The sequence below is a fragment of the Drosophila hydei genome, unplaced genomic scaffold, assembly GCF_003285905.1.
Source record: "Drosophila hydei strain 15085-1641.00,03,60 unplaced genomic scaffold, DhydRS2 tig00008119-arrow-pilon, whole genome shotgun sequence".
Lineage (NCBI taxonomy): Eukaryota > Metazoa > Arthropoda > Insecta > Diptera > Drosophilidae > Drosophila > Drosophila hydei.
Genome location: NW_022045830.1, coordinates 5,190,685 through 5,216,477, shown reverse-complemented (window position 1 = coordinate 5,216,477; position 25,793 = coordinate 5,190,685). Strand labels below are relative to the sequence as shown.

Below are 25,793 nucleotides of genomic sequence, written 5' to 3'. Positions count from 1 at the left end.
ACACTCTGACGTCCGCCGCCTCTGCCTCTACACTCTGCAGGCCACAGTCTTGTGTCTTGAGCCTTGGCATGCCCCAACAAACATTCAGTAAGAGTAAGGTCCTTAACGCTATAGCTGCTGCTCTTTCTGCTGCTCCTACTGCTGCTTCTCTGGCTGCTGTTTGTCTGTCTGTTTGTTTGAGGCTGTAAGGCAGGCAAAATGAAATTTATGCACTTGGACACTTCCCTGTAATAATTCATGCGAAATTGAATCAGATATTCATTCCTGTGCAGCTTTAAAAGGATAATCAACTTTATAAACAGCCAGCAAACAACGGCAGCTTCAAATTTATGCAGACAGCAGTTGTCACGCTGGCTCGTTGCAAAACAAAAATGACCGAATAACTCCCAGTGTATAAGTTGACCAAGTTAACAAGTTACCCAATTACCAACAATTGCTTTTCTGAATACTCATAATTTCAATTGAAGTTAAAGTACCTCAACAGTTGTTTCCTTATTTCTATTGAGATACATTGGCTCAGTAGCATACTTGAGCTCCTTTTTATGTACTTCTTGAAAGGGTATCCTTTAACTGGACATCCCTACACGAAAAAATATATTAAACCAAGTTTTGGTTTTTTACATATATAATATTACACCTACATAGATTTGCTGGAGTATCCAATAGCCTCTTCTTCTTCATCGCCATTTAATACAACTTCTACACAAATACTTTCAGACAAAGAAAATCATATTTAACACTTTATGGCCCTCATTTATGATCATCTCTGTGGCGCTTTATATAATTCATGAAATCCATTGTCGAAATTGTCGCAATGTTGGAAATGTGGCAGCTCTTACATGAGTGGCACGTAGCCAGGCAGGTACGCAGGCAGCTTCTGCAGAAGTGCCACTCAATCAAGTCAAGAATATTTCAAAAGTCAATTGATAAAAATGTGACACGAAGAACTTTTCTCAGCTAGGCGGTGCCATGCATTGCGCATTACATATTAATTTAAAAGATTAAACACCACGAGGCTTATCAGCCATTAATTGAGTGCATTAAACGTGCCCCAAGCAGCCGCGTTCTTGGTATTGCCCAAAGTTTTTTGCGGCTTATGGGCGCAATTAATTGATACACATGGAGCATAGGCAACAAGTTCCTGCTGCGAGCCGAAAGTCAATTGGAGAGGGTCATATAAAAGTTGCTCCGGCATGGCGAAAAGTGTTTTTCAATTTTGCGGCAAGCCCAAAGGAAAACGGCAAACTAATTGAGTAACAAAGTTGCAACATGGCATTTTGTGATTGGTGGCGTATACGTAATAAAGAGAGAGAGAGAAATATTCGAAGCAAACAAACATTCAGCGCAGCCTATTTGCGCGTATGTGTGCGTGTTATATATATATATATGTGTGTTTGTGAGTCTGCACAAAGTCTATAAATACAAGATGAAAACTTTTCAATGAGATAAATTTAATTGGTGGCAATTTGTTGCGAACCATGCGAGGTGAAGAGAGCGAAAAAGTTGCCAAAGAAATATGAACTGCAATTGGCCAAAGCTATCTGCGAGTTTATGTGAGTGGGTGTGTGGACGTGTGTGTGTGTGCTGCAAAGTTTGAGCTTGCGTTTTTAATTTGTGGCAACATCAGCCATAAGTTGTGTGCCCCAACAAAAGACATTAACTGAAAGTTGTCTATAGCTACCAATAGAGAAGAGTATCCTGATCAAATGTACTAACCAACTGTCTTTGTCTGCTCTTCTTTGCCAGAAATGCTGCTAATGGATCAACAGACGAGCTGCGTGCTGGGCGCTTTGGGTTTGTTGCGTCTGCTGCTGCCGCAGCTGATACGTGGCTACTCTGCTGATTGCCAGGACGACGGTGACTCCTTGGCGGATGCCGGGCAACAACAGCACGCTGCCGCGTCCGATTGCCGGCAAATTATTGAAATTTATGATTATTGTTTGCACCTGCTGAGCACGCAGCACACAACGAATCACGCCATCATAAATGCCGCACTCGAGGTCATCAATGGCATACTCCAGGCACTGCACGATGCTCCAGGAGCTGCTGCACAGGCGGCGGGGCCAGCCGGTGTTGGTGGACTGGCACAAAGTTTACGCCAACTGCTGTGCAATCAACAACTGGAGCACAATGAGTATTTGCGGCGAAGGAAATCATTAAAAAATCAAATATTCCAATTGAGAAATTACGAAGTGGGCACAAGTCGATGGGAGGAGGTGCCCGGAGGGGCAACGCAAATGCAAATGCAAATGGCAAAGAATTCAAATGCCAAACTACAGCAGCAAAAGTGTCAACAACAACAAAAACAACAACAGCAACTGCAGATTGGCATCAACTTGCTGCAAGTCGTGGGAATTAATGCCATGGCTGATGATGCTGACACCGAGAAAGATGCTGCTGCAAGTTCCGCTGCTGATGAAGGTAAAGTAAATAAAGCAGAGTCTAGATGAGCGTGTGCCAGGCTGTATTTGTGTGTGTGTGTGTGCAGCCATGTACGACTGTCACATGCTGACAGACTGACATGCGGACGGACAGACAGACAGTTAGACAAGCAAACAGATAGACCGCACCGAAATCAAGAAAATTGAGCAATGCCACTGTCACAGTCACCGCCCACATACACATACACACGACCACGCCCACACAATGCACATATGAAAATTATTGGTGCATGCTTTTAGGCGGCGGTGCATGCAAAATGAGGTCAAAGCGAAATTTGCATACGCCGCCAGCAACAAATGTAAAGCTAAACCCAATGCGCATTCACTTCTCTCTGTTCCGACAGCAAAAAAAACATCGCGACAACACATTAGAAATGCTGCACGAAGCATTAGCGAATGCGTGGCAAGCAGCGCTTCAGATGAGGACGAGCAGCCAGCTGACGATAATGATGATGCCAACGCTAACGCTAAAGCTAATGCTCCTGCTGATAATGGCGATGATGATGATGCTGATGATGATATGGAGCTGCTAAGTGCCAATGCGGACGATGAGTACGAGGGCTTCACAACGCTGTCACAACTAAATGAAACACAACCAACTGTGACAGATGCATTGAAAATGCCAAATATAACAGCTTCTGGTGCAGCAGGAGCAGCAGCAGCAGCCGATGTGAATGTTGCATCACTGCCTAAAACTCTGGCCGTGCAGCATCAGTCGTCGATGCAGAATTTGCTTGCTAGCGATGACAGATCCCAGCATTTGAGTGACATCGACAATGAATCCTTCAACAGCATCGATTTCGATGCGGAAATAACAATTGCTGGCGTCAGAGAGCAACAGACAGACGCAACAGCAACAGCAACAGCAACTACAATGACAACAGCTACAGCAACAGGAACAAACGAGCCAGCGGAGTCAACGCCAGATGCAACAACCATTGGCACATTCTTCAACAATTTGCTGTCCCATTCAAATGCAGGTGAGTCGTTCATGCCAATCCATAACTATATTGTGTTCTGATACCTCTTAAAACGGAAAATATTTTGAAGGGTATATTGAATGTTTGTAGGGAAAGTTTTGAAATTGTTTTATTAAAACAAAAATTTTATATTCGAATCAAAAATTACATCTTTCCTATTTGTGAGGTGGCAACATTTTCACGTAATATCTCACAGTGGCTTACAATAGATTGGCTTCGCCAGACAAATATTTCATTATAGTACTTCAAATTACAGCTGGCGGGTGCTTGGAAAATAGTTTTCATTTGATGTTATTGGATTTCGCGGTCTGTCGTTTTTTGTTTTCCATTTCACCACATTTATTTACAATATTTGTGTATGGCAATCAAATTATTTGCATAATTGTTGTAGAGAATGGGCACAAACAGAAAGAGAGAGAGATAGAGAGTGAGAGAGCACACAAGCGAAAGAGGTAGAGAGAGAGAGAGAGAGAGATAGACATTGAGACCCGGAGCGCCAGACAACACGTTGCCAACGAAATTTGCATGCTGCCTTTTGCCAATTGCACTTGCAATTTAATGAAGCGTAATTGTTGTTGTTCACTATGTTGCATGGTCTCTGTGGAATCAACAACAACACAAACAAAAACAACAACAGCAAGCACAACTAAATTAAATTAGGCAATGCTCGAACGAGTCAGTGGCATCGCAGGGCTTGCATAGAGCAGGAAAGTAGGCAGAGGGCTACAGTGGTAGTGCCATGGGTAGGCGAGGCAAGGCAAGGCACAAGTTGCATGCATCATTTGTCGCTTCAGTGGCTGTGCGTCGCTTTTAAGTTTTTGTTGCTTTTGAGTCTCGTCTGTTGACATGACAACAGCAGCAGCAGCAGCAGCAGAAGCAGCAGCAACAAGAACATCAACAGCAGAGTCAATAGCATTAGCAAACAATATTTGCCATTTGAAAATTGAATTCATTTTGATTGAGAAAAACGTCGACGTTGTTCAAACTTACAAACATTCGATAAATGCATTCAGTTTTTCGCTAATGTACATTTACTGGAGTGTGTGCGTATGCATACATGTGTGTGTGGGTGTGCGCGTGCGTAGGTGCGTGCCTGGAGGTAGGCAGCCTAAGATATTGCCATGAACCCAAAAAATATGTAAGATGAAAATGAAAAAAAAGAGGGAGCAACTGCAAAGAGGCATGTCCTGCCAGCTGTGTGCGTGGGTGTATGAGTTAATAAGCAGTGAAAATGCTGCTCACGCAGCCGGAAGCAGTAATTAAGTGAATGAGTTGTGTGGGCGTGCGAGAGAGCCGGCCAAACATTACGTACGACGTGCAAAAAGAGAGCGAAATATCTGTGCTAAAAAAGAGCAGAAAAAAAAATATAAAAAGAAAGCTTAAGCAACTACTTGACGTAAATGTTGGGCTTAAATTCGTCGTTTCTTCCACGAACTGACTGTCTCTCTATCTGTCTGTCGGTTAGTTCGTGTGTGGGCTGCGGATTAAGCTTGAAACATGGCAACGCATTTACCGCGAACAATCCCATGCGACGACCAGGCTCAACCTTCTGCAGCGCCCGCCATCCATACACCCTTCACCCTCCACCCTCCCCCTTCTTCCTTATTCCTCTTTTAGATGCGCGAATGCTGCTGCCACTTGGCCAAAGCATCACACTGCAAGTTGGCAACAAAGTGGTTAAGACAAATGGGTTACGTGATAAAATGCGGTTACTCAAATTGCATGTATGCAAGCTTACATCTTGTGTGTGTTTGAGTGTGTGTGTGTTTGTTTATTTGTGGGTGTTTTAGTTTATTTAGCATTGCCAACCAGCCAGCCAGCCAGAATAGTCAGCTAGGCCAGAGGATCTGACGTTCATTTAGCTGCTTTTGCAGCCAATCTTGTTGTTGTTGGTGTTACGCTTACTGCTATTGCCTTTTTGTTGTGCACTTATGCGATATCAGCCGTTTTACGCTGCTCGCTTGCCGTACCGCACACCCTCTATCAGCGCTCCTTCTGCTAGTTATTGTTGTTGACTTTTTTCTAGATATACATATAGATATATATATATATATATATATATATATATACGTATACATATGTGTATCAGCAGCCGCCAATCTTCATCCGCAGCCAAAGAGCGTCACCAAATCCTGCAATTTGTATGCTCTTACCGTAAGCTAGTTCATACGAATACATCATTTAATTTGTAATTTTAAAATTAAAAACAAATCATTTTTTATTTGAATATATATATTTGAATATATATTACATTCATTACATTTATCATTCATGTTCAAGTTTGCAATTTCAATATTGTAAAATAAAACTTTTACTTAAATTTCTTTTCCTGTTTCCATATTTTAATTTTTTTTTATTTAATTTGCATTTAATCTTTTTGTAAATATTTTATTATTCCATTTAAATTTCTTATTTCATATTATAGAGTTGTCACAAGAGCATTCACGCTTCACTGTATTTCGAGGTTCTCATCTTGTTTTCATAAACAATTTATGTATTTTTTGTTGCTGTTTTGTTGTTGTTTTTAGTTAGTTTGCATATGCTGTTGTACTACCCACGAGTCTCTTGAGTCTCTTGGCTGGTTATGTGTCACCCATAAAGTGGCAGCCCGCATTTCCCCCACATTTCTGCAAACAGTTCCACTTCTTGTTCTTGCGCGTTTTCCGTTCGTGACTGCCGCGTTTCCTACGCGGCTTTCGCTATCCTTTGGCATTTTTTCTTCTTCCTGTAGAGGTTTTCCCCCTTTATTTTTTGCTAGAGCATGTATACTCATATGAACGCCCGCTAGTTTTATTTGCCATTTCGCTGTTGTTGTTCTTGTTTTTAACGTGATTTTAAATAACAAAACTGCGCAAAAAGTTGCTAGGGCTGCTGCTGTTTTATAACGGTTTCAATTTGTGGCACTCAACTTTGTGAAGGGGGATGCAGCGCTGGCGCAACTTACGGCTTAAGTAAAACTATTAAAGCATAAAATGCACCAAGCAATCCAGCAAAATTACATATACATGCATTCATCTACTTGGGGGCAACTCATAAAACTCATGGCAACTCAACATGCAGAGTGCTGCAAGTGCCTTGGCTTTGGTTAGTTTTATGAGTCCACTAATTGAACGTAAAAATTGAAATGATTTTTCTGATTTAGCTTTCATTTCACTGCGCACGAATCTAAGCTTCAATTTTCAGCTGTCTAAATAAAATTCCTTTTTGCATTAGCATTTGATGCATCAACATCAACTTTAGTTTATCGCTTGTTTTTCTGGAGACCGAATCAAGGCTTAAATGATTTTAATATGAGTAGCCTTTTTACTGCTAATCACTTCTAGACCGCTCCAGTAGCACTATATTTATATCCCTTTGTTACATTTTAAAATCATCGCTCATTTTCTCTTTTATAATAAACTACATATTAGCTCAACGGATGTCTGCTCTTGTGTTTTTCTATTTGTATGTGTTGTTCTAATTTTTACAGCGCTTGCATGCGGTTGTAGCATCCATTAGAAAAGACAACAACAACAATAAAAATAGCTACAGAAATTCCAGCAAAGCAGATACAGCAGCTAAATAAAAACAATTTTTTAAGCCAACTTAAGTGCGGTTGCGGTCAATGGTGGCAGCTCTTGGTCCATCTCTCTCTTTTTCTCTTTCTACTTCTTAATATCTACTCTCTCTCTTTTCTTTCACTTAACTTATATATACTATAAAATTTGAGTTCTCAATTAATTTCCAATAGCTGCAGCTAGGGGTAAGAATGTTAACTGCATAAAAAGGGAGAGTGCATGAACGACTAGTAGATGTCCTGTGAAATGTAAATTCTTTACAGATTAAGTGTTTCTATACTGATTCGATGTTCAGATACGCTAATACACAAGCAATAGTTGTATCTTGTTGAATTAGATACAAGTCAGATCGGAACGATATAGTTGGGCACTTATTAGCTGCGACAGAAAAGGGTATTAGCAGCAACTGATGTGAATAGTTTGGTAGCTTTCAGACTGACCAAGTTAGGAGGTTGGCTGGTTGGAGGTTTCCGTTTTTATTGCCGTCTCGTGTTTAGAAAGTTTGCAAACATTTTCCGTTGTGTTGCATTCTTAAAAGCCCCAATAGCCAAGACGGCCGCGACAGACAAATGTGCCTGGTAATTGGCTACAAGTTCTGAGCGCGAGGGAGTGAAGCTGAAGTTGAAGCCGATGCTGAAGCCGATGCTGATGCTGATGCTGATGTAGCTGAGGCTGGGGTTGAGGTAAGCTGGCAGTGTGGCAAACCACAATTAGCCTGAGCCAACGTCGGGCCTGGCATTAGTGTCAGGGCAAGTTATCTGGCAGAAGTTTGGACTGCTCAACTGAGTTGGTTTTTTGTCTTGCAGCTTCAGAGTCGGTCAGTAAGCTCTTTCGTCAATCAAGCGGCTCCAAATCCACGCCATCCAAGTTGGCGCCAACCACTGATAAATCGGATGCTGCATCGACGGCTTCGCTAACGCTCTCGTTGAGCTCGTTAGCCAGCAGCAGTGCGGCTGGGCCGCAGGAGCGTCAGCCTTCAATAACAGAGACGCCCACGCCAGTCGAAGAGACTACAGGTTCGGGCAGTGGCTCGTACACGGCATCTACGGCGCTGCTGATGGATGCACCAGCTTCTGCAGTAGCAGCAGCGACAGCTTTGGACGACTCTGCAGTGGAACCGCAGCTACGTCGGACGCCCAACGGTAAGCCAACTGCTGTCCATGTGCAGCAGACTAATTAGATTCTTTATCCTGACAGCTAATCCCTTTCTGGAGGAGAGCTCACCGCTGAAGCAAACGATATCGGGTCATGCGCTAATCAGCGTGAAAATTGGCAGCATTCTGGAGCAATCCCTGGTTTACTACACAGCTCGTCTGCTCGCTGCACGTTTCCTGCTCAGCGGCCAGGCATCAGGTCTGCAGCCGGACACTGTAAGTCGTGTGTCCATCAAGAGTCTATCGTTGGCAGTGATTGCGCAATGTGTGCGACTGGCGCCACGCGTGTTGCAGTTGCCGCTAGAGATCAGCGAGCAGGAGCTGCAGTTGCTTGTCCAAATTAGTGCAAATAGCACCCAAGCTTCCACTCCGCAGAGCAGCAACGACTCGCAGCGGAGCGCGGAGCTGTGTCAATCAATGACAGGATCGCTGCTTGAGTCAGTTGTCGATAATGAGGATAATCAGCTACTGCTGGACATTAAGGATGATCATTTTGGACCCAGCACCTGCCCTGCTTATCTGCAGCAATCGCCTACCTTGAGTCGTAGTGCTGATGCTACGCTGCTGCAATCTCAATTGGAGAAGAGGCGTCAGTCGAATCTACAGCAGCCCAATGCGTCCGAAAGTCATCTCTCCAGATCAGAGATCATCGGCCATTCGTATCGCATCACAGTGGCTGCAGAAGATGCTCCGCCATTGGCTCTGCCACCGGTGCCGCCTAAGCGAACTAAGTCGATGCGCAGCCGCGCGAGCTATACGCCTCCACGTACGAGCCCGCCTACAGCAAGCGCTGGTGGTCAAGCGTTGGCGGATGTGCTGCTCTTCCACGGACACTGCGATCCCATGCTGCGTGGCGGTGTACAGCAAATAGTGGGTAGCTTTGTGCAGGCGAGCGGAGCCGGTCGCTGCTTGCAGCTGCAGCCTGGAATCGGCCTGCCGCATTTGTTGGCCATTTTGCTGAAGGTATGCTAGGATTACAGCATGTTGACAACAATAGTGTTGCATAGCCGCAAGCGCGTTCTTTGATACCTTACTGATTGTGTGTGTGGTTGGGTGTGGCTGGTTGCGAGTGGCTTATCTACCGTGACTTAATGTGGCAAACGATGCTCCACATGCAGTTATCTATTCATATATGCTTGTATCTCTGCCCATGCAACTTACACCTGCCCCTGCGTCGTGGCAAGCTTATGCATAACGCATTCGCCGCGTTGTTTGTCCTTACGTTGGGTTCTCTCCCATGCTTTCACTCTCTGTCTCTCGCTCTCCTCCACATTCTATAAATATGCACCTCCACCTTTTCGCTGCACGCTGCGTCCTTTTTTCTCTGTTAAACCAACAAGCTAACATATTTTAACACATGCAGGCGAACACACACACCCCCACACACCCCACACACCCCCACACACATACATACATAAAAAGACACAGACACGTGTCCATATCAATGGCTGTTGGTGTATGCTTTTGAATATTTTGCAGTACTCGGCGCTGCAGTTGCTGCTGCAGTTGCAGCTAAGCCGGCGGCATTTTGTGCCGGGCTGTTTTTCATTTGAAAATAAGAAAGAAAATTCTTATCGCTTTAGCAATGTGCAAGTGCAAATGCCCCTAAGGCTAACAGCGCATCCGTTGCCAAACCCCAACACCAACACCAACACACACTCACACATTCACACACGCGCAAGCAAATGGAGAATGTGCGCATAACTTCCACATTGATTTCTCTCCCGAGAATTGTTAGGTGCACATACATGAATAGCATGTGGCCAGGCAGTTGGATTGACTTGGGCTATTCTAAGGGGGAGTTTGTTCTTCTTATTGAATTCAATAATTTAGTGGCCGGTCGAAAATTTAAATTGCAGTCGGCGCGCCCAAAAGCGCAATTTGATTATGCAATGTTGTTATGCAACGAGTTGCAAAGCGGCGCGAACGTGCCAGCTGGAAATCACATTAGATGCTTCTGCCCTAAATTCTAATGCCAGCAAATCCGTCTCAATGGCACTTGCCAAACACACAGACACACACACGCACATATCTCTATATGTATATAAATATATATGGTATGCAGAGTGAGATCTTCCCTAGAGCAGGGCAACTGAGATAACAATAGCCCTTTGGCTAGGAAGAGCTTGTTAAGATTCGTTAAAAATGCACACACTCAGTAGACCCACACACAATCACAAACACACACACCAGCTTGTGCAAAACTTTTTGCTTGTGCAAACAATAAAACACAAATTCGCTTAGCAGCGCAAACTGAGAGCCAGAGCCCAAACGTCTGGACGCAGCTCGGTCTGTTCTTGAGGCCATCTATGAAGAAATTTTGACAAAAAAAAGATGAAAAAACGAAGAAAATAAACTGAAAACTTTTTTCTGCTTTTGCACATTTGCAGGGCTTTGAGGACGAGATACACACAGTGGTCATACAAGCGTTGAATGCATTCGATAAGATATTTCCGCATGTGGTGTCCAAATATTTGACAGGGCCGCCATGTCATTATCATGCTCATCAGAAGCGACAGCAGTTGCAGCAGCCAAGTGGACAACAAAAGGGTCCCGGCCAGGCCCAAACATTTGGCCAACAAACTTTTCCAAAGAATCTGGATAATGCCTTAAGCAGTCAGCAGCAGCAACAGCAGCAGGAGCAGGAGCAGCAACAATGGCACTCTAACGATGACAACTCGAGGGCAGATGAGACCAGGATGTGTGCCAGGTCGTCAGCCACTGATAATGATGAGCTGCTAGCTGCTCTTTTGAATGATTTTCAATTGCAATCGAAACGCTTGCAGCAGCAGCAACAGTCCACGAACAACATTAGCCAATATAATGAGCCTGGCCCCTGCTGTGTGTTTGCCATTTCACCAAAATTGCTCTTGAACAAACTTCGATTGTGTCGTCACAATAAATACTGGTTGGTCCAGAATAAATATGCCGAAGTTATTTCCAATTTAAATTACGTACTGCTACGCTCCTACTACGCAAATTTCGATTGTGCCTTTGACAACAACAACAACAGTAGCAGCGACAACGATATGGAATTGGAGTCGAAAAATCAGAGTGCAGCTACGACCGATGCCTGTAACTGGAAAATGGCTGCCTGCAACAAGGACATTGTCTGCACTTATGAGGTAAGCAGCTAAATCGCCTTATTACAACAACAGAAACAAAAAGACGCTGCTTCAAGCATATCTCTCTGGTCTGGCCAGCAGCTGTTTGGCTTGTTTATTGTGAAGATTATTATTTTTTTTTTTTTTGGTTCCGCACTCCTGGCAAATGCCTTCAAAAGCAATTGAAGTGAGCCCAAACGGCTCCAGTTCCCTTCGCCCTTTGCATTTCCCCAGCCAGGCGTGGGCAACATCCTCTTATTGAACTTTTGTGCATTGAAGTGTGGCTCTTTGTGCATCTCTGCAGACTGCCCCCAATACGATCCGATCCGACTGACAGTTTGTTTTGCTTTTAGAGTATCTCGCAGCGTATTTATATACATATAACATACATGCATGCGCACAGACAAATATATATATATATATATGTATATATATAGACATGTATACAAATACATATACTCCGTATTTGTTGATTTATTATTTTGAGAAAGCCAAGCAATTTGCTAAATGGTAAAAGGGACGTACTACGTACGTGTATACAGACTGAAGACTTAGCAAACAATTGTGCGCCGTACGGCGGTGCGTGGGGCGGCACATATGTGTGTATGTTGCCACATGCAGCGATAAAAGAGGAAATGACACTTCGCTGGGGGAATGAAAAGCCTTTGATTGAAAATTGCAGCGTCAAGCGCAATGCTTCACAAGAAATTAATATAAATTAAATTGAAACTTAATAACTTACAATGTCGAATATATAGAATGTTTAATTTAACGGACCTTGCTGATTACAATCTCATAAAATTGAAATTACATGTAAGCAGAGTTAATTTAGAATTGATAAGCAATTTTATGTCTTGATTGACGAATTAGCCCATTTTTCTGTGTTTCATAAATATATCAATCTTATATAAAATTATGTTCTCAGCCCTAAGTCATATGTATAAGGATTTCATCTTCAACATGGAAAACATAAATTTGCATAAATATTGCTGAATTCTTATGTTGCACATAAGACAGATTAGCGTAGGGCCAAGTTTTTGTGAACATATTCGACTATATTTTCAATCAATAGATCCACTGGTAGTGGCCATATGAAAAGTTGAAAGTTGAAAGTTGAAAGAGTTGTTGCTTGGATGCAACCCCAAAATTGCACAGCAGCAGGTGGGAAGCGTGGGTGTTGTTGTAGCGGGAAACGGCATTATGAAAACTTGGCTCGGGTTTTTGATTTACAAGCTGCAGTCAACTAACTTGGAAACGCTTTTCGATCCCTGCAGGCTCAATTCCTGGACGAACTTATGCAGTTGCTGGGCGACGATGATGCGCGTGTAAGGGAGCAGGCAGCCCACAGTCTGTGCCGCTTTATAATGCAAACAGCGCGCCAACAGGAGCTAACAACAACAACAACAACGATGCGAATTGAGGAAGGAAACATGAATGCTGAAACTCAACAAACTAATTTCAATTTGCTTTGGGATTTTTTCGACTATCGCATATTTGGCAGCATGTCCGTGACGTTGCGTAATTTATTCCGGGCTAGCTCAACGATTGCCTCTCCAATGGCAGCCCTAGATTCCGGAGAGCACGGTCACGGGCCGTATGCTGCCACCGCAGAAGCTGTTGTTGGTGTTGGCGGTGGCGGTGGCGGCACAACGATTGGTTTGGGCAGCTCTGTTGGTGGTGCAGCCGCTGCGGCGTCGGCCTACTTTGATGGCAGTTACGGTGACGGCCATGTTTTTGCCTTTGGATTTCAACGTCAAATTGCGCAAGAGGAAAAAGTTTTGGCTAAAGTTTTGTATCGCATGACAAATAAATTGATGACGCTCAATGATAAAAATTTGCAGGTAAATATTTGTGTGCGCTATACGATTGCCAGCCAACCCGATTGAAACCCAACAACATTTCTGCTCTCAATCCATTCGACAGTTTGGCATAATTAACGCGCTGCGGCTGCTGCTAAAGCACTTCAATTTCGTGGACTATCAACAGGCCTGGACAGAATTTAATTTTATTGAAATTTGCATGAGCTACGCGTATTACAATAGTGCAACAGCTGGCGACTTGAATTGCCAGAACGATTTGATTGATGTGATGGCCAAATTAATAGCAGGTAAGTGCCACTCCTGCATAGCCACGCAATAGTCCTAAATACAGAAATGGCTCTAAATACCAAATAGAATTTCTCACATATTCGGCGACCTCAATTAAATTTCAACCAAAATGCGTATCTTACAGTTAATTGTTCAGATACAATGTTACATGGCTATATTGATGTGTATACTATGATAAATAGAAGCAAAGCTATGTAAAGATACTGCAATTAGTTGAATATACAGATTAATAAATACACAGATTCAAATATACATAGATATGCATAGATTCATAGATACATAGATACAAATATACGTTGATACATAGATACATAGATACAAAGATACATAGATACAAAAATACATAGATACATAGATATAAATATACATAGATACATAGATATAAAGATGCATAGATTCATAGATTCATAGATACATAGAAAGAGAAATAGATACATAGATGGATAGATACATAAGTACATAAATACATAGATACATACATAAAGATACAAAGATACTTATACACCTGCATACATATATGCATAGATACATACATATACATATACAGAAATATATAGTTGTAGAGAGATACATAGCTTCATAGGTTTATATATATACGTCGAATATAATCAAATGGTGAATGAACTTTCGAATCAGCAAATCATGCAATTGAATATTTCTTAAAGTGCTAAACTAATGAAATAATAAAGTATTTTAATTTTCATCTTTACATAATTATTCACATCCGTTCATTAAACAGTTTGAACCACTTCGAACCACTAAATAGTGAAAATAATAAAAAAAAATCATTGAAAATTTGTTTTTAATTGTATTGCATTGCAGTAAATGCCAAAGAAATAATCATATAAATCATTTTAATTAATTGTTTGTCATTAAATGAATTTACATAAATATTTTTATGCTATCCGTGGTACTCGGTGGTGCTATATTCCAATACCTTTTTTTTGTTAAATTTCTTCTCCCTTTTTTGCATGATTTTAATTGTAATTTTAATGAAGCAAAGCGTAAATTAGCATAAATATTTTTAATTTTCTATAGGCATAATAATTCAATTTGTGTTCAATTTATTAATTTTTTTTGTGCTTTATAAATGACTGAAGTAAAATTGTAATTGTTAATATGGCTAGACTAGACTGATATCACAGATGGGAGATAGTTAAATACGCTATATCAGATAATTTTATTGTTAATGTGAATGAGTCAAATCAATATAAATTTAGCTAGTTTATCTTACTAAAATAGTATTAATATAGGCTCAAGCTTTTATCTGATTACAAGCAGCCATAATAATTATTAATATAGCTTAAATTTATAGTTTTGTTATTTATCGCATTTCATATTCGATTTATTTGATATGCTCATTGGCAAACCAAGCGTTCCGTGCTCTTAATAGTTACACGTTTAAATATTCGACATCAACTTGGTAGCGTGTAATTAAAAAATTTTCAACAGTGCCATTAGCGGAGTGCTCGTTCCAAATGTGCCAACAACAATTAAAAGCGGAAACAACAACAATAACAACAATGACAACCGATACGATTTGCAAGCTAATAAACATTTTAATTCAATTTACCAAATTGCATAAACCAGAAAACCAAACTTCAACTTAATTTCATTAATGGCTTTTTATATGGCGCCACGCCCATTGTCAAACTGTTGTCGCTGTCAGCGGCAAGGTTCGAGTTTTATATTCCATAATGATTTTTATTTATTTTTTTATTTCTATTTTTGTTTTGCCCGTTTGTCAGCCGCGTATTTGCAATGCGCTAATGTAATCCACCATAATCAAAAAGTAATTAAATTATTAATAAACCATTAAATGTAAAATAGTTTTTGTGCAACTCGCACCGTGTAGCCTGCACTCCGTGTTCCTGCCCCCACTCATGCCACATGCCGCGTGTGCCTGCCCCACTCTTGTGCTACACGTTCACCGCAGCCAATGCAATTTGCATTTGTGCATTTTTGCATAAGCAAATAATTTAATTTTTAAGCCGTGAGCGCTTTCGCACCTCCAACTATAGCCCTGCCATGTAATATATAAATATTTATGCATGCATACGCCTGAATATATGCTTGGGATGTGCGTGTGTGCAGACTTTATCCGAGCATCGATTTCAAAACAAAATCGCCAAATGCTTTACGGCTTTTTGGTGAGTGTTTTGTGATAAGTTTTGACAGTATGCAAATCATATTGTTGACATGTGAGCGGCAGCGAAAAGTTCTGTACGTCGAGAAGGCACGACTATGAGTTACCCTAACGGATAGGCTATTGTAAAGCTATCTAAAATCTTGCTTAAATAATTTTATTTCTATTGGAATATTTAATGAAATTTATCTATGCAGACTAAATTTACAGGGTTCTGCTTTTGATTTGATAATACCTTGGTATACACATTTTGCCTTGCGTGGTGCAGCAGTGCTATCAATATTCTGCTTAAAGAGTTTCCCCAAACCCTATGGTAATTGCAGAAGTTGTTGTTGAAGACTACTCAAATTGTATGCAATTAAAGCTTAACAACTTAAAGAGCCAACAGCCAATGGCCGATATCTTCTGTGCGCAGTTCTCACAGTCATTTTATTTATGCGCAAATTGTAATGCGACGCATTATGAGTGGAATTAATGCAGTCGTTTTCAGTGCGGCGCGAGCTCATTTGCGAAATGTTCAATTAAAACGAGAATATGCCGGATTGGTTGTCTATAAATGCCTGACTGATAGCCCAAGTGTATATCAAATTGACAGCAACTGACGGCGTGCGTCCTGCATCTACATGTCTCCGTTGAGCTGGGCCGTGCGGCGGTCTCCTGGCATTAATAAAAATAATATTACGCATACGCACAGTGCGTTACTGCATGCATTTATTTATTTATTGTTCAGTACTCACTCTCACTCTCACACTCTTGCCATCTCTTTCTCGTTTTGTCTCTTTAAATTGCAAACATTTTAAAGACAAGTTGGAATTTCGATTATTGGTAGAATTCTTATGTTGCCTGCCGCATAGCCTGGACGTAATGGAACTATTGTTCTGTATTCTGCGTCCATATGAATATAAATAAATATAAATTAGCAACAGAATTGTGGCATCGTCTCATTATGTTCAATTTTCAATTAATTAGTTAATGTAATGCAAACTTCAGAGCCCGCCCTTGGCTCTGCCATGGTTTCACCTGTGCTGGCACCACATTGTCGCAGCTCTGCGGGTTTGCTGTTGTTATTTTTAATGGCTCCCCGAACACTTAATTTTTATAAATATTTAAGCGAATACAATTTAATTTATTTGTGCAACAAAAAAGGGGAAAAAAATATTAAAAGTTTGCTTCCATTTTCTTTGTGCGTACAAATAAAAATGTATTTAGTATTTGCTGGCGCTGCAATATTGGAATATAAATTGAAATGCCTACACCCCCCCACACACACACACACTAAATGAATGCATATAAATCATGTTGTGCTTTGAAGCGCTTTCCGCTTGTTACCTATGCAATGTTTGCTTTAATTTAACATTATTTGTTTGCCTTCGGTATTTATATAATTGTGCGGAATATCTCCCATCTCCCGTGCATTCCTCGCGCGTATATTCATTAAATGGCTTTTTAATTTACCGCGCTGCAATAGCTCGGCATTTGTACATTTTAAAGTATCTGTTCAACATTTAAACACAATTGGCTGGCTTAATTTGTCATTAATATGCGGCCCCTTTCAGGTGGCATGTTGAGCACGGGCGAGGCGCCGCCCGCTGACCAGCTGGAATTTCTGCTGCGTCACTGCGTCAAGCTGCTCAACATTTACTATCATCTGGTGGGCAATCAGCGCCCAGTGCAGCCGAGCGGCAGCAGCAGCAGCGGGGGCAGCAGCAACGCTGGTGGTGGCAGCAACTCCGGCAAACCACCCAAGGCGGGCAAGAGCGAGCTCTTCTCGCTGAGCGGCAGTGGCAGAGAGACGTTGGCGACGCTTCAAGCGATGGGTTACTTTGCCAGCGATTACGTTTACATGAAACTTTACAACATTTTAAGAGGTGCTAATGACAGCTACAAGGTAAGTCAAAGCCTCAGGTGAAGACAGTGCCGCGAGGGGGCGCGCTCCTACGGGGGCGTGGCGCCATTAAGTTGCGGCTGCTGTTGGCGCAGTAAATGGCAAAAGTTCGTGGGGCACGTGCACCGAGATTTACCAATTCTTCCAGTTTGCTGTGCGCGACTCCAATTGCACGTTGCACGTACAACGCAATGCGCCGTTTTATATGCAACACTTTTGGGGCAAAGCAGCCGCCACGCAATGAGTTGTAAAAAATGAAATGCTGGCAACGTACTCGACTCTTGACTTCAACTTTTTGACTTGTCTTGCCACTCGCCGAAACTGGCATTAGGGCGTGGCCAATAAAATGCCAAGGCTTTTAGCAGATTGGCTCCTGGGCTAACCCACTCTTGGCTTTCCCTCTGTCTCTTTGCTTGCAGATAACTATAAATCAGGATGCTGGCGGCTTATTAATTTGCCTGCTGAAGAGCTGCCTCAACGCGCTTAGTCTCTGCCTGGAGGCATCAATGCCACCGCCGCTGCCTGCGACTGCAGCGGCCAATGCGCCGGCTCTGAAATTAATTGAAGAAATACTACAGTATTTGACCAAGCTCATAAATTATGCACCCGGCGAGTGTGTTGCCTGTCTGCGGCAACTGTTGAAATATTTATTTGGCCAAAATTATGCAAGCCAAGTGCAGCAGCAGCCTCTCGGATACCATGCCACATTTGTGCGCCCCTACTTTGTGGCCAAGCACTGTGCCAACGGTCCTTCCACAATGTTGCCACCAGCTGCTATAGGCTCGACAGCAACACCAACAACAACCGATGCCCCTGCAACAATGCAACAACTAACTGCAACACATCCAATACTGGGCTCCCTTTTCATGCGGGGCATGCAGTCGGATACTCCGCCATCGGCTGACTGCGTCCGGCTTATAAAGCTGTTCGAGCCGCTGGTCATCTACTGTTTGACGGTGAGTGGCGGATTGCTAATTAATTTTAGTAGTTGCCAATTTGTTTGATTAAAAATGCGCCGACACAAAAGCCACCTGCTACAGGTGCATGCAGCACGCATGCCTCCCCTGTGTGTGTGTGTGGCATGTGTGTGGCATGCATTCATATTTTATTTATGGCAAACATTTGCGTTGCACTTGTATTCAATGCATTTCCTCTCGCCCACAGCTCTTCATGAAGTCCAATGCCCTGATACAGGCGCCCATATTGAAGTTACTATCGCAGCTGCTCGACCTAAATGTTACCTACAGCATTTTAGACTCAAAGAGTGTTATTTTTGAGCAAATACTAAACAATTTGGACCTAATTGAAAATGGCATCGACAGGTCAGTGCGCTTCGATAAACACACAGCGTATATTATTACCTAAAACTAACATTAGAAATGCAAATTATATGATTGGTTTCGTTTAAGCGAATGTTTTAAACTATTGATAGTAGAAAATAGAAAGATGTGGCCTAATGTTGTGCATAATATATCTGCAAAAACTTTTATTCATTTATTATTTGAGTATTTATTTGAGTATTTGACTAGGACTCGGCAGCACAAGGGATAAAGTTCAAGATTTAATTCTGAATTAAAAAAGGTTCATTTCTAGATTCAAGCTGATATAAGTTTTTTCAATATATCTTTTCATTAAATCTATGATATTTTAGCTTAATATGCCCACTCAGAATTAAAGCTTACATACTTCCATGATATCAAAGAATATTTCAATAAATGCCTTAAAACTTAAGAAAGTACTTATCGTAGACTTCTTTAGATACAGCTTGTTATAACTTATACGAACTGAAAAGCTATAAGTCAATATATATCTCAATTGATCTCTCTTTACTGCCCTATCTACATGTAGAGAATATTTCTCAAAGTTTATTTGCCTTCATTTATTCCCTGTACAGAAATGCCGGCCTTATAGTGCCTGTTATGCTGAAGTTTCTCATGCAGCTGACCCATAAGAGCGACCGTCCATTGATAACCATACCGAAGATCATAAGCGTGACCAACAATCTGTTGGCAAATGGCGCAGTGCGGGATGTGGCGCTGCTGGCATTGAAAACGCTCAGTTACGAATTGTTCTTTATGCATAGCCCCCTCGATGAGGCGCTAGAGGAGGAACAACAGCAACAGCAGAGAGGCAGCTGCCAGAGTCCGTTAACGGCGGTGGCTACGCAGGACACAAAGGAGGCTCTGTTGGCGCAACGGCGCGAACTGGACACACAGAAGGAAGTTGTGCTGGGCATGCTGGAGAAGTTTGTTGATGCGCGAGCCGTGCAACAATTGCTGGCGCTTTTGCTGCTGTACGAGCGGAGTTTGCAACAGCTGGACGCGCCAAAATATCTAAGCGCACAGGATGCGAATGTCGTTTATGGCTTGGTCTGCCGCTCGCTAGCCACCGGACAGTTGCGACTGCACACATTCGTTGATCTGCGGCTGCTGGAAAGCTGCTTTCGCAACAATGGCAACTATGTTCTGGCTGACAGCAAGGAATTTCTGCAATTGTTGCAGCTCTTCATTGAACAGGTGAGCACAATGCCAGAAAGTTCACATGCAGCCACTGAATGCATTTCAAAAGAAATGAAGCGCAGCAGAAGTCCTTAAAGTCCTGCGGTCACGGCACTACTCTTGCTCATAAATATGCGCTTCTCTAATGCCTTCTTAAGTACTTGTAACTCACAAATGCAGTGTCAAAATCTCTTAATATATTGATAGGACACAACACCACGTTGCTTTGCCCCGCTGTGGCAAGCAACGTGCTAACATTTTCCATGCCATTCAGGTGCACTTTCATTGCCTAACAACATTGCATTGCCAACAACAGCCATATTGTTCCACACAATATGCTAACAGCACGAATTGAGTGATATTATCTGAAATGACAATTACAATATATGCTCCTTGGCATTAAATTTGCGTTTGCACTCGACCAATGAAGCTCAAAAGACAGTGCGACGTGTCCATGGTTTCCTTCTATTTATATTGCCTTCAGCTGCCAATTTATATCACAATTATCAATTACTCAAGTGTGCACTTTGAGATAGAACAGACAGCCAAATAAATTGAATAATTGACGTGCATTGTCAAATTAAGTAAGTTTCTAATGTATTCTGACTGCATCACAAATTACAGGCTTTCTACTGTCAGCTTTTAAGCCGATTAAAATTTGTAATCAATATAATGACAAGTTCTGTCACATATTTAAGATTGTAAACAGCATGCCAAATAGAGCTTATATCTGAATCGCGCATCAATATAAAGATCAAGTAACCTAACCGAAATCGGATTTGAATAGCTACAAGTAACTCGAATCCGTTTATTGCCTTAAGTCTGGGAAAAGAAAAGATAGAAAAGTTATATTGAGCTGACACAATATTTCATACTCTGGTCAGCATTAAAGATAGTGAGACAGATAGATACTGCAACTCATCTGAAATATATATAGATACACTTCTCACCTGCTCGTTATTCAACTTATTTCATTACATTGCTATAAAAGGCTTCACGTTTCACATATCACATGGATATGCACAACACTTGATATGCAATGAAAAGTATTGTTATTATTATTATTTGATGTATTTCAATTGATGATTTATCCGAATGCCGTCTAACAGTATCGAATGTCGCTTTGTTTATAAATTTAATTGTCAGCTGCTTTAGAAGTTTGTTTCGCTGCTCTGTACTTGTTTGACACACTGTGTTACACGTAAAGTAGGCACTGCAAATGGTTCATTTAACACTCGTGCATCAGTTGGCCTCGTGTGGCCTGTGGCTGCTACTGGAGCTGTGGGGAGGCAATTGGGCGACTGCTTGTTGGCGTGTGGGTTCATCAGCGATTTGTCATTGCCCCTCCTCCTTTCACCTGTCCAGCAATGCGCTTGCTTATTTGCATTTACATGCACACGAATGCACTTTGTTGCTCTTGCGGCATATACATATATATATATACATATATGTCTATATGTGGAGTTTTTTGCCTCTGGTGTGGTTGTTGTTGCATGTGGCGCCGTAGTTAATGTGGCACATGTCGTATACGTGACATTTTTAATACCTACGCTTCAACGCCGCACATTTTCAACTATTAATGCGCATTTAAGCTACACATGCATTAACTGTCGCCCTGCCAAGACCTGTCAGACCAGATCCCAGACCCGGCTCCTGCCCATGGCCATACCGTGAGTTGCGCCTGGAGCAAGAGCCAGCCAGAGCCTGTTGTGCTGTTCGCAACTTAATTACATAGCAAATGCACTTGTATATATATACGTGAGTGTGCAAGAGACTGTGTGTGAATGTATGTGAGGACGTGGACACTTACTTACATATGCAGCTACTTGTCCAGCCTGTCCTCGGCTCACATCCTTCGGTACATTGAGGCAAGTGCATCACACGTCTAACGTTCGGAACTAAATCGTTAGCTTTCGAGCCACGGGCCATTGATAAATATTTTGTTGCCTTCCACTGAGCTCAACTTCATTTTATTAACGCAATTAAACAACACGGCTGTAAAACTTGAACCAATTACACTTTATTTAATTTCATGATGAGCCGACAAAAATAAAATAATTAAGTAAAAATGTAACAGTGAGGAGAGACCGAGCAGGATATACCCAGCATCCATCTACATAAACTATTGGCTAATCAATGAGCCAAACCTCTCCTATAATTACATAGGTTTACAGAGTTCATCACTTGCACTTATACTTGGGTCTTTCTTGGGTCTCTGCATACCTCTCTCTGCATTGCCTCTCGCACGGACCTATCTGCATTTACAGGGTATTGAATATGTAGCCAACCACGCACTTTTTGCCAGCCAGGTAGGCATGAGTAATTAAGTCGGGCAATGAGCGCATAAGTCAATGCACGACTGGCTGAGCAACAGCTTTACCCACACATAGCCACATGCTGCGGGTATGTGTTGGGTTGGCAAAACTTTATAGCATAAACATTTTAATTGAAATTGAAAATGCCCCACAACTTAAATAACTTTTTGCGTGTAAATATTAAAAATGCAACCAGGATTCGTGTCAAACCAAAAAAAAAAAATGCCTATTTGGAAATTAAAATCTAGCAAATTTAATTGCATTGCAGGCGCACTAGAGGTGTGTGTGTATGTGGGGAGTCTCCTTTCTAATTACTGGCGGAAAATATGTTGATGTTGTCGCTGGCAACTTTGTTACTGCAATTTATGCAAAGTTTCACACTTAGGAGTCCTTTTCGCTACTAACGTTTATCCCTTTCTTTCTCCTGCAGGACGTTGGCAACTTTGGTGATTTAGCGCTAGCAATGATTACGCTGGCAAATGTAATTCTGAAAACCGAAGAAATTTATCTGGTGAATCACATAAAACTTTATTTGAAAAATAATCCTCAGGCCGAGCAGGCCGCAGCAGCAACAGCAACAATAGCAACAGCAACACCGACAACACCCACGCACTGGCAGGATGAAGCACCTTCGACATCTTCGGCAGCTGCCGCCGCCAGAGCCAGCGCTGCTGCCTCCACACGAGCCACTTCACGACCCACCATAAGCGAAATTAACTACTTTGCCAAAGTTTTGAGCGAGAAGCTGTTGGGCTGTCTGGATGCGCTGCTGGCTCTGGGCACTGGCTGCGATTTGGGCTCGAGCCCGTCTGGCCATGCCTATTGCCAATTGGCTGGGCGCTTCGTTAACGCGCTGCACAATGTTTGCTGTCGCTCACGGCACAAGGATGCGCTGCAATCAGTTTTTCGTTCGGTTTTGGCCGAATCTGAGTTCCTCTGTAAATACTACAATCTACTTCTGATGAGTGCTGCCGGCGGCGATGCCTTGGAGCCCGTGCTGCTCGCCTGCCAGCAGCTGATGTTGTCCATGCGGCTGCTGGAGCCGATGGTGCTGTTGGGGCAGGCAGCCGAGTTGCCGCTAAAGTGGAGCCTGCAGCGTGCCATGTTGAACGAACTTTGCCGTGGCACTGTGGTAAGTAGTGGAGGAGAAAGGGTTTGTTGGGATGGCACAGCTGGTCGCACATTAGTTTAATTTGAATTTGGCAGCTGATTTGGCCACTGGCTGTGCCACAAGAATAGCAGCAGCCGCAGCAGCAGCAGAGCGAGCCCAGCGAGGGCCAGCTGACAGTTGTCGTGCTCGTAATTTTGCGGTTCACCGCATCGGGTTCGGTTTTTCGGTTTCCGGTTGGGACAACGCGCCTCTGTCCATGGTCACTTAAATAGTCTGGCTTGGCTTTAAGCTGCGCTCAGTGCAGCGCACTATTTTAATAGATTGCCACTCGAACATGCGCCACTTGTCGTCACTAATAGCTCAGCTGTGCCACGCCCACGCTCAAAGGGCTGGGCGGGCTACAAGCGAATCACAACCATCTAATTGCAGGCAATGGATTGGAGCCCGCAACAAGTGCGTCGCCTGTGCGCCGGCAAATATCTGAATTTCCTAATTGCTGACCACTTGGAATTCCTTTGCGAGCTCTGCCAAGTGCGTCCCGAGTGCGGCTCATTACTGCTGACGGCGCTGATCCGTCAAGCGCACAACTTGAACAAAGTGAGTTGAAATCCTTATATTTTGCATTACAATGAATTCATTACCCACTCCAATATGCCTTTGTTCGCTGCATTCTTTGGTTTCTATACCCTACCTCTTTCAGCACTCGATACGCAGCATCTTGCGCCTGTTGAGCCACATTTGCGTACCGCAACAGCAGCGGCAGGTAGATGTGGATGTGGCGGCAACCACATTGCAGTCCCTACAACTGCTTAGTCGACTACATCAGCTACACGACGGCCAGCGAGCACTGCAGCTGCCCATGGAGCGGCTGGCTCGACGACTGACGGCCCAAAGCAGCCCGGCCACCAGAAGCAGCATCTACGAGCAGCTGCTGCAAGGCGAGCTGGCTGGGGCAGATGACCAGGATGAGCTGCGTACCTTGCTGTGAGTAAAGGACTTTGACTCTTGAGAGCCATTTAAATTAATTTGTGCTCACACAAAAAAAAAATAGACGAAACAAAACTAACTGCGCTTTTGCTGCTTTTGCAATTTGAGCAATATCTGATTCACTCGAGCCAAGTTACTTAACAGAACTTTCCAATTTTCCAATTTACAAAGAAATCTGCTGGAAATGACAATTGCAGAGTAAATCGAATTTGGGGAAAAATCACAACTAGAGCAAATTTAAAATGCAAGGCAAATCCCTTTTAGGGTTATGCCCACCCCCACACACACACTGAATATTTACAGAAAAGTAATTGAAGGGAAAACTTAGCTTGAGAAATGTCTGCAAGTGTATTTGGTGTTCGATGCTTTCTAGCCTGTCTAAAATTGCATGTTTTACATATTTTTATTTGATGGCAGGCTGAAGGACTTGGAGTGCCCACAGGACAATAGCCCAGCTGCTGCAGCGCCGCGCATAATTGATGAGAGCTGGCTCTTTGGTCAGGTAAGTGCTTTCTCTACTTGGCTTTGCGTTTGGCTAATTTATGAGGCCCGCCTCTGCTTTACTGCTCTGCCTCGTACTAGTTGGTCCATTTTGAAACGTTGCCATTTGCTTTGTGCCTCCGCAGCTAATCAAATTTGCCACACAGCATGCAGATGCGCCGCAACAGCAACAGCAGCTGATGCGGTTGCTGCTCGAGATTCAATCGGAGGCCAAGCTGCAGCGTCTGCTGCGCAGCCTGGGTCCAGCACAGGAAGCGCGCCTACTGCGCCATGCTCTCGATGGCGCTCTCTCCTCGATGTTGGCCACCTTCAGGCAGAAATGCATCCAGCATGCGCCCCACATCAACTACATGCAATTGCCGCCTTTGGCGCGTGTGGCCTGTGCATCGCTGATGACACGCTTGGCCCAGTCGCAGTCGCAGTCGCAGTCGCAGACGCAGCTGGCTGTGGGTGGTGCGGAGCAATTGGATGTGGCCCGGGCGCTGACCACGTTGCTGGTGTCCATTCAACGCCTAGAGCAAACGGCGCTCATTTACATCGATGCCAAGCACATTGAAAAGTTTGTGGCCGAGCACTTGCTGCGCTCTGAGCAGCTGCCATTGCTGCTCGCCTTTGGGCGTGGCTTGGCCAGGGAAGCCCTGCAACTAGTTCAAGCTGTCAGCGATCCAGATGATGGCCTGGGCGTAATGCTGACCTGCCTGGATGCCCTGCTGCAGCAGCCACGCATCTGGTGGGCGCTCAATTCCAGTTCAAATGAGTTTCGTGTGGAGCTGCTGCAAGTGCCGGTGCGCGCTGCATGCCACATGCTGCAGGATACAATTTTCTATCAACGACATCGTCTGCACAGCACGCAGCCGGCACCGCAAGCCATTTTCCTAGCCAAATTGATTGAAACGCAAATTGATATGGAATCCATGCTGCAGGCCGAAAACGAAAATGTTCGCTTGCCGTTTGCCGGCCATGAGTTGGCGCCGCTTCAAGTGCCGCTGGTAAGTGACAAACTGGT

General features: G+C 43.1%; 1 protein-coding gene across 1 annotated transcript in view; it reads left to right on the top strand.

Annotated features, from left to right (window-relative positions):
• The window catches only part of LOC111596156 (huntingtin), a 43,234-nt gene that overhangs the window by 3,598 nt on the left and 13,843 nt on the right, over positions 1 to 25,793 (top strand). The window contains exons 5-20 of the mRNA XM_023310246.2: positions 1,747 to 2,421; positions 2,786 to 3,421; positions 7,785 to 8,120; positions 8,176 to 9,095; positions 10,523 to 11,257; positions 12,511 to 13,077; positions 13,160 to 13,343; positions 17,047 to 17,378; positions 17,795 to 18,331; positions 18,540 to 18,697; positions 19,270 to 19,891; positions 22,619 to 23,320; positions 23,729 to 23,896; positions 24,000 to 24,283; positions 24,704 to 24,788; positions 24,913 to 25,776. Of these exons, the coding sequence (XP_023166014.2) occupies positions 1,747 to 2,421; positions 2,786 to 3,421; positions 7,785 to 8,120; positions 8,176 to 9,095; positions 10,523 to 11,257; positions 12,511 to 13,077; positions 13,160 to 13,343; positions 17,047 to 17,378; positions 17,795 to 18,331; positions 18,540 to 18,697; positions 19,270 to 19,891; positions 22,619 to 23,320; positions 23,729 to 23,896; positions 24,000 to 24,283; positions 24,704 to 24,788; positions 24,913 to 25,776 (7,805 nt within the window). The remainder of the gene's footprint in view (positions 1 to 1,746; positions 2,422 to 2,785; positions 3,422 to 7,784; positions 8,121 to 8,175; positions 9,096 to 10,522; positions 11,258 to 12,510; positions 13,078 to 13,159; positions 13,344 to 17,046; positions 17,379 to 17,794; positions 18,332 to 18,539; positions 18,698 to 19,269; positions 19,892 to 22,618; positions 23,321 to 23,728; positions 23,897 to 23,999; positions 24,284 to 24,703; positions 24,789 to 24,912; positions 25,777 to 25,793) is intronic.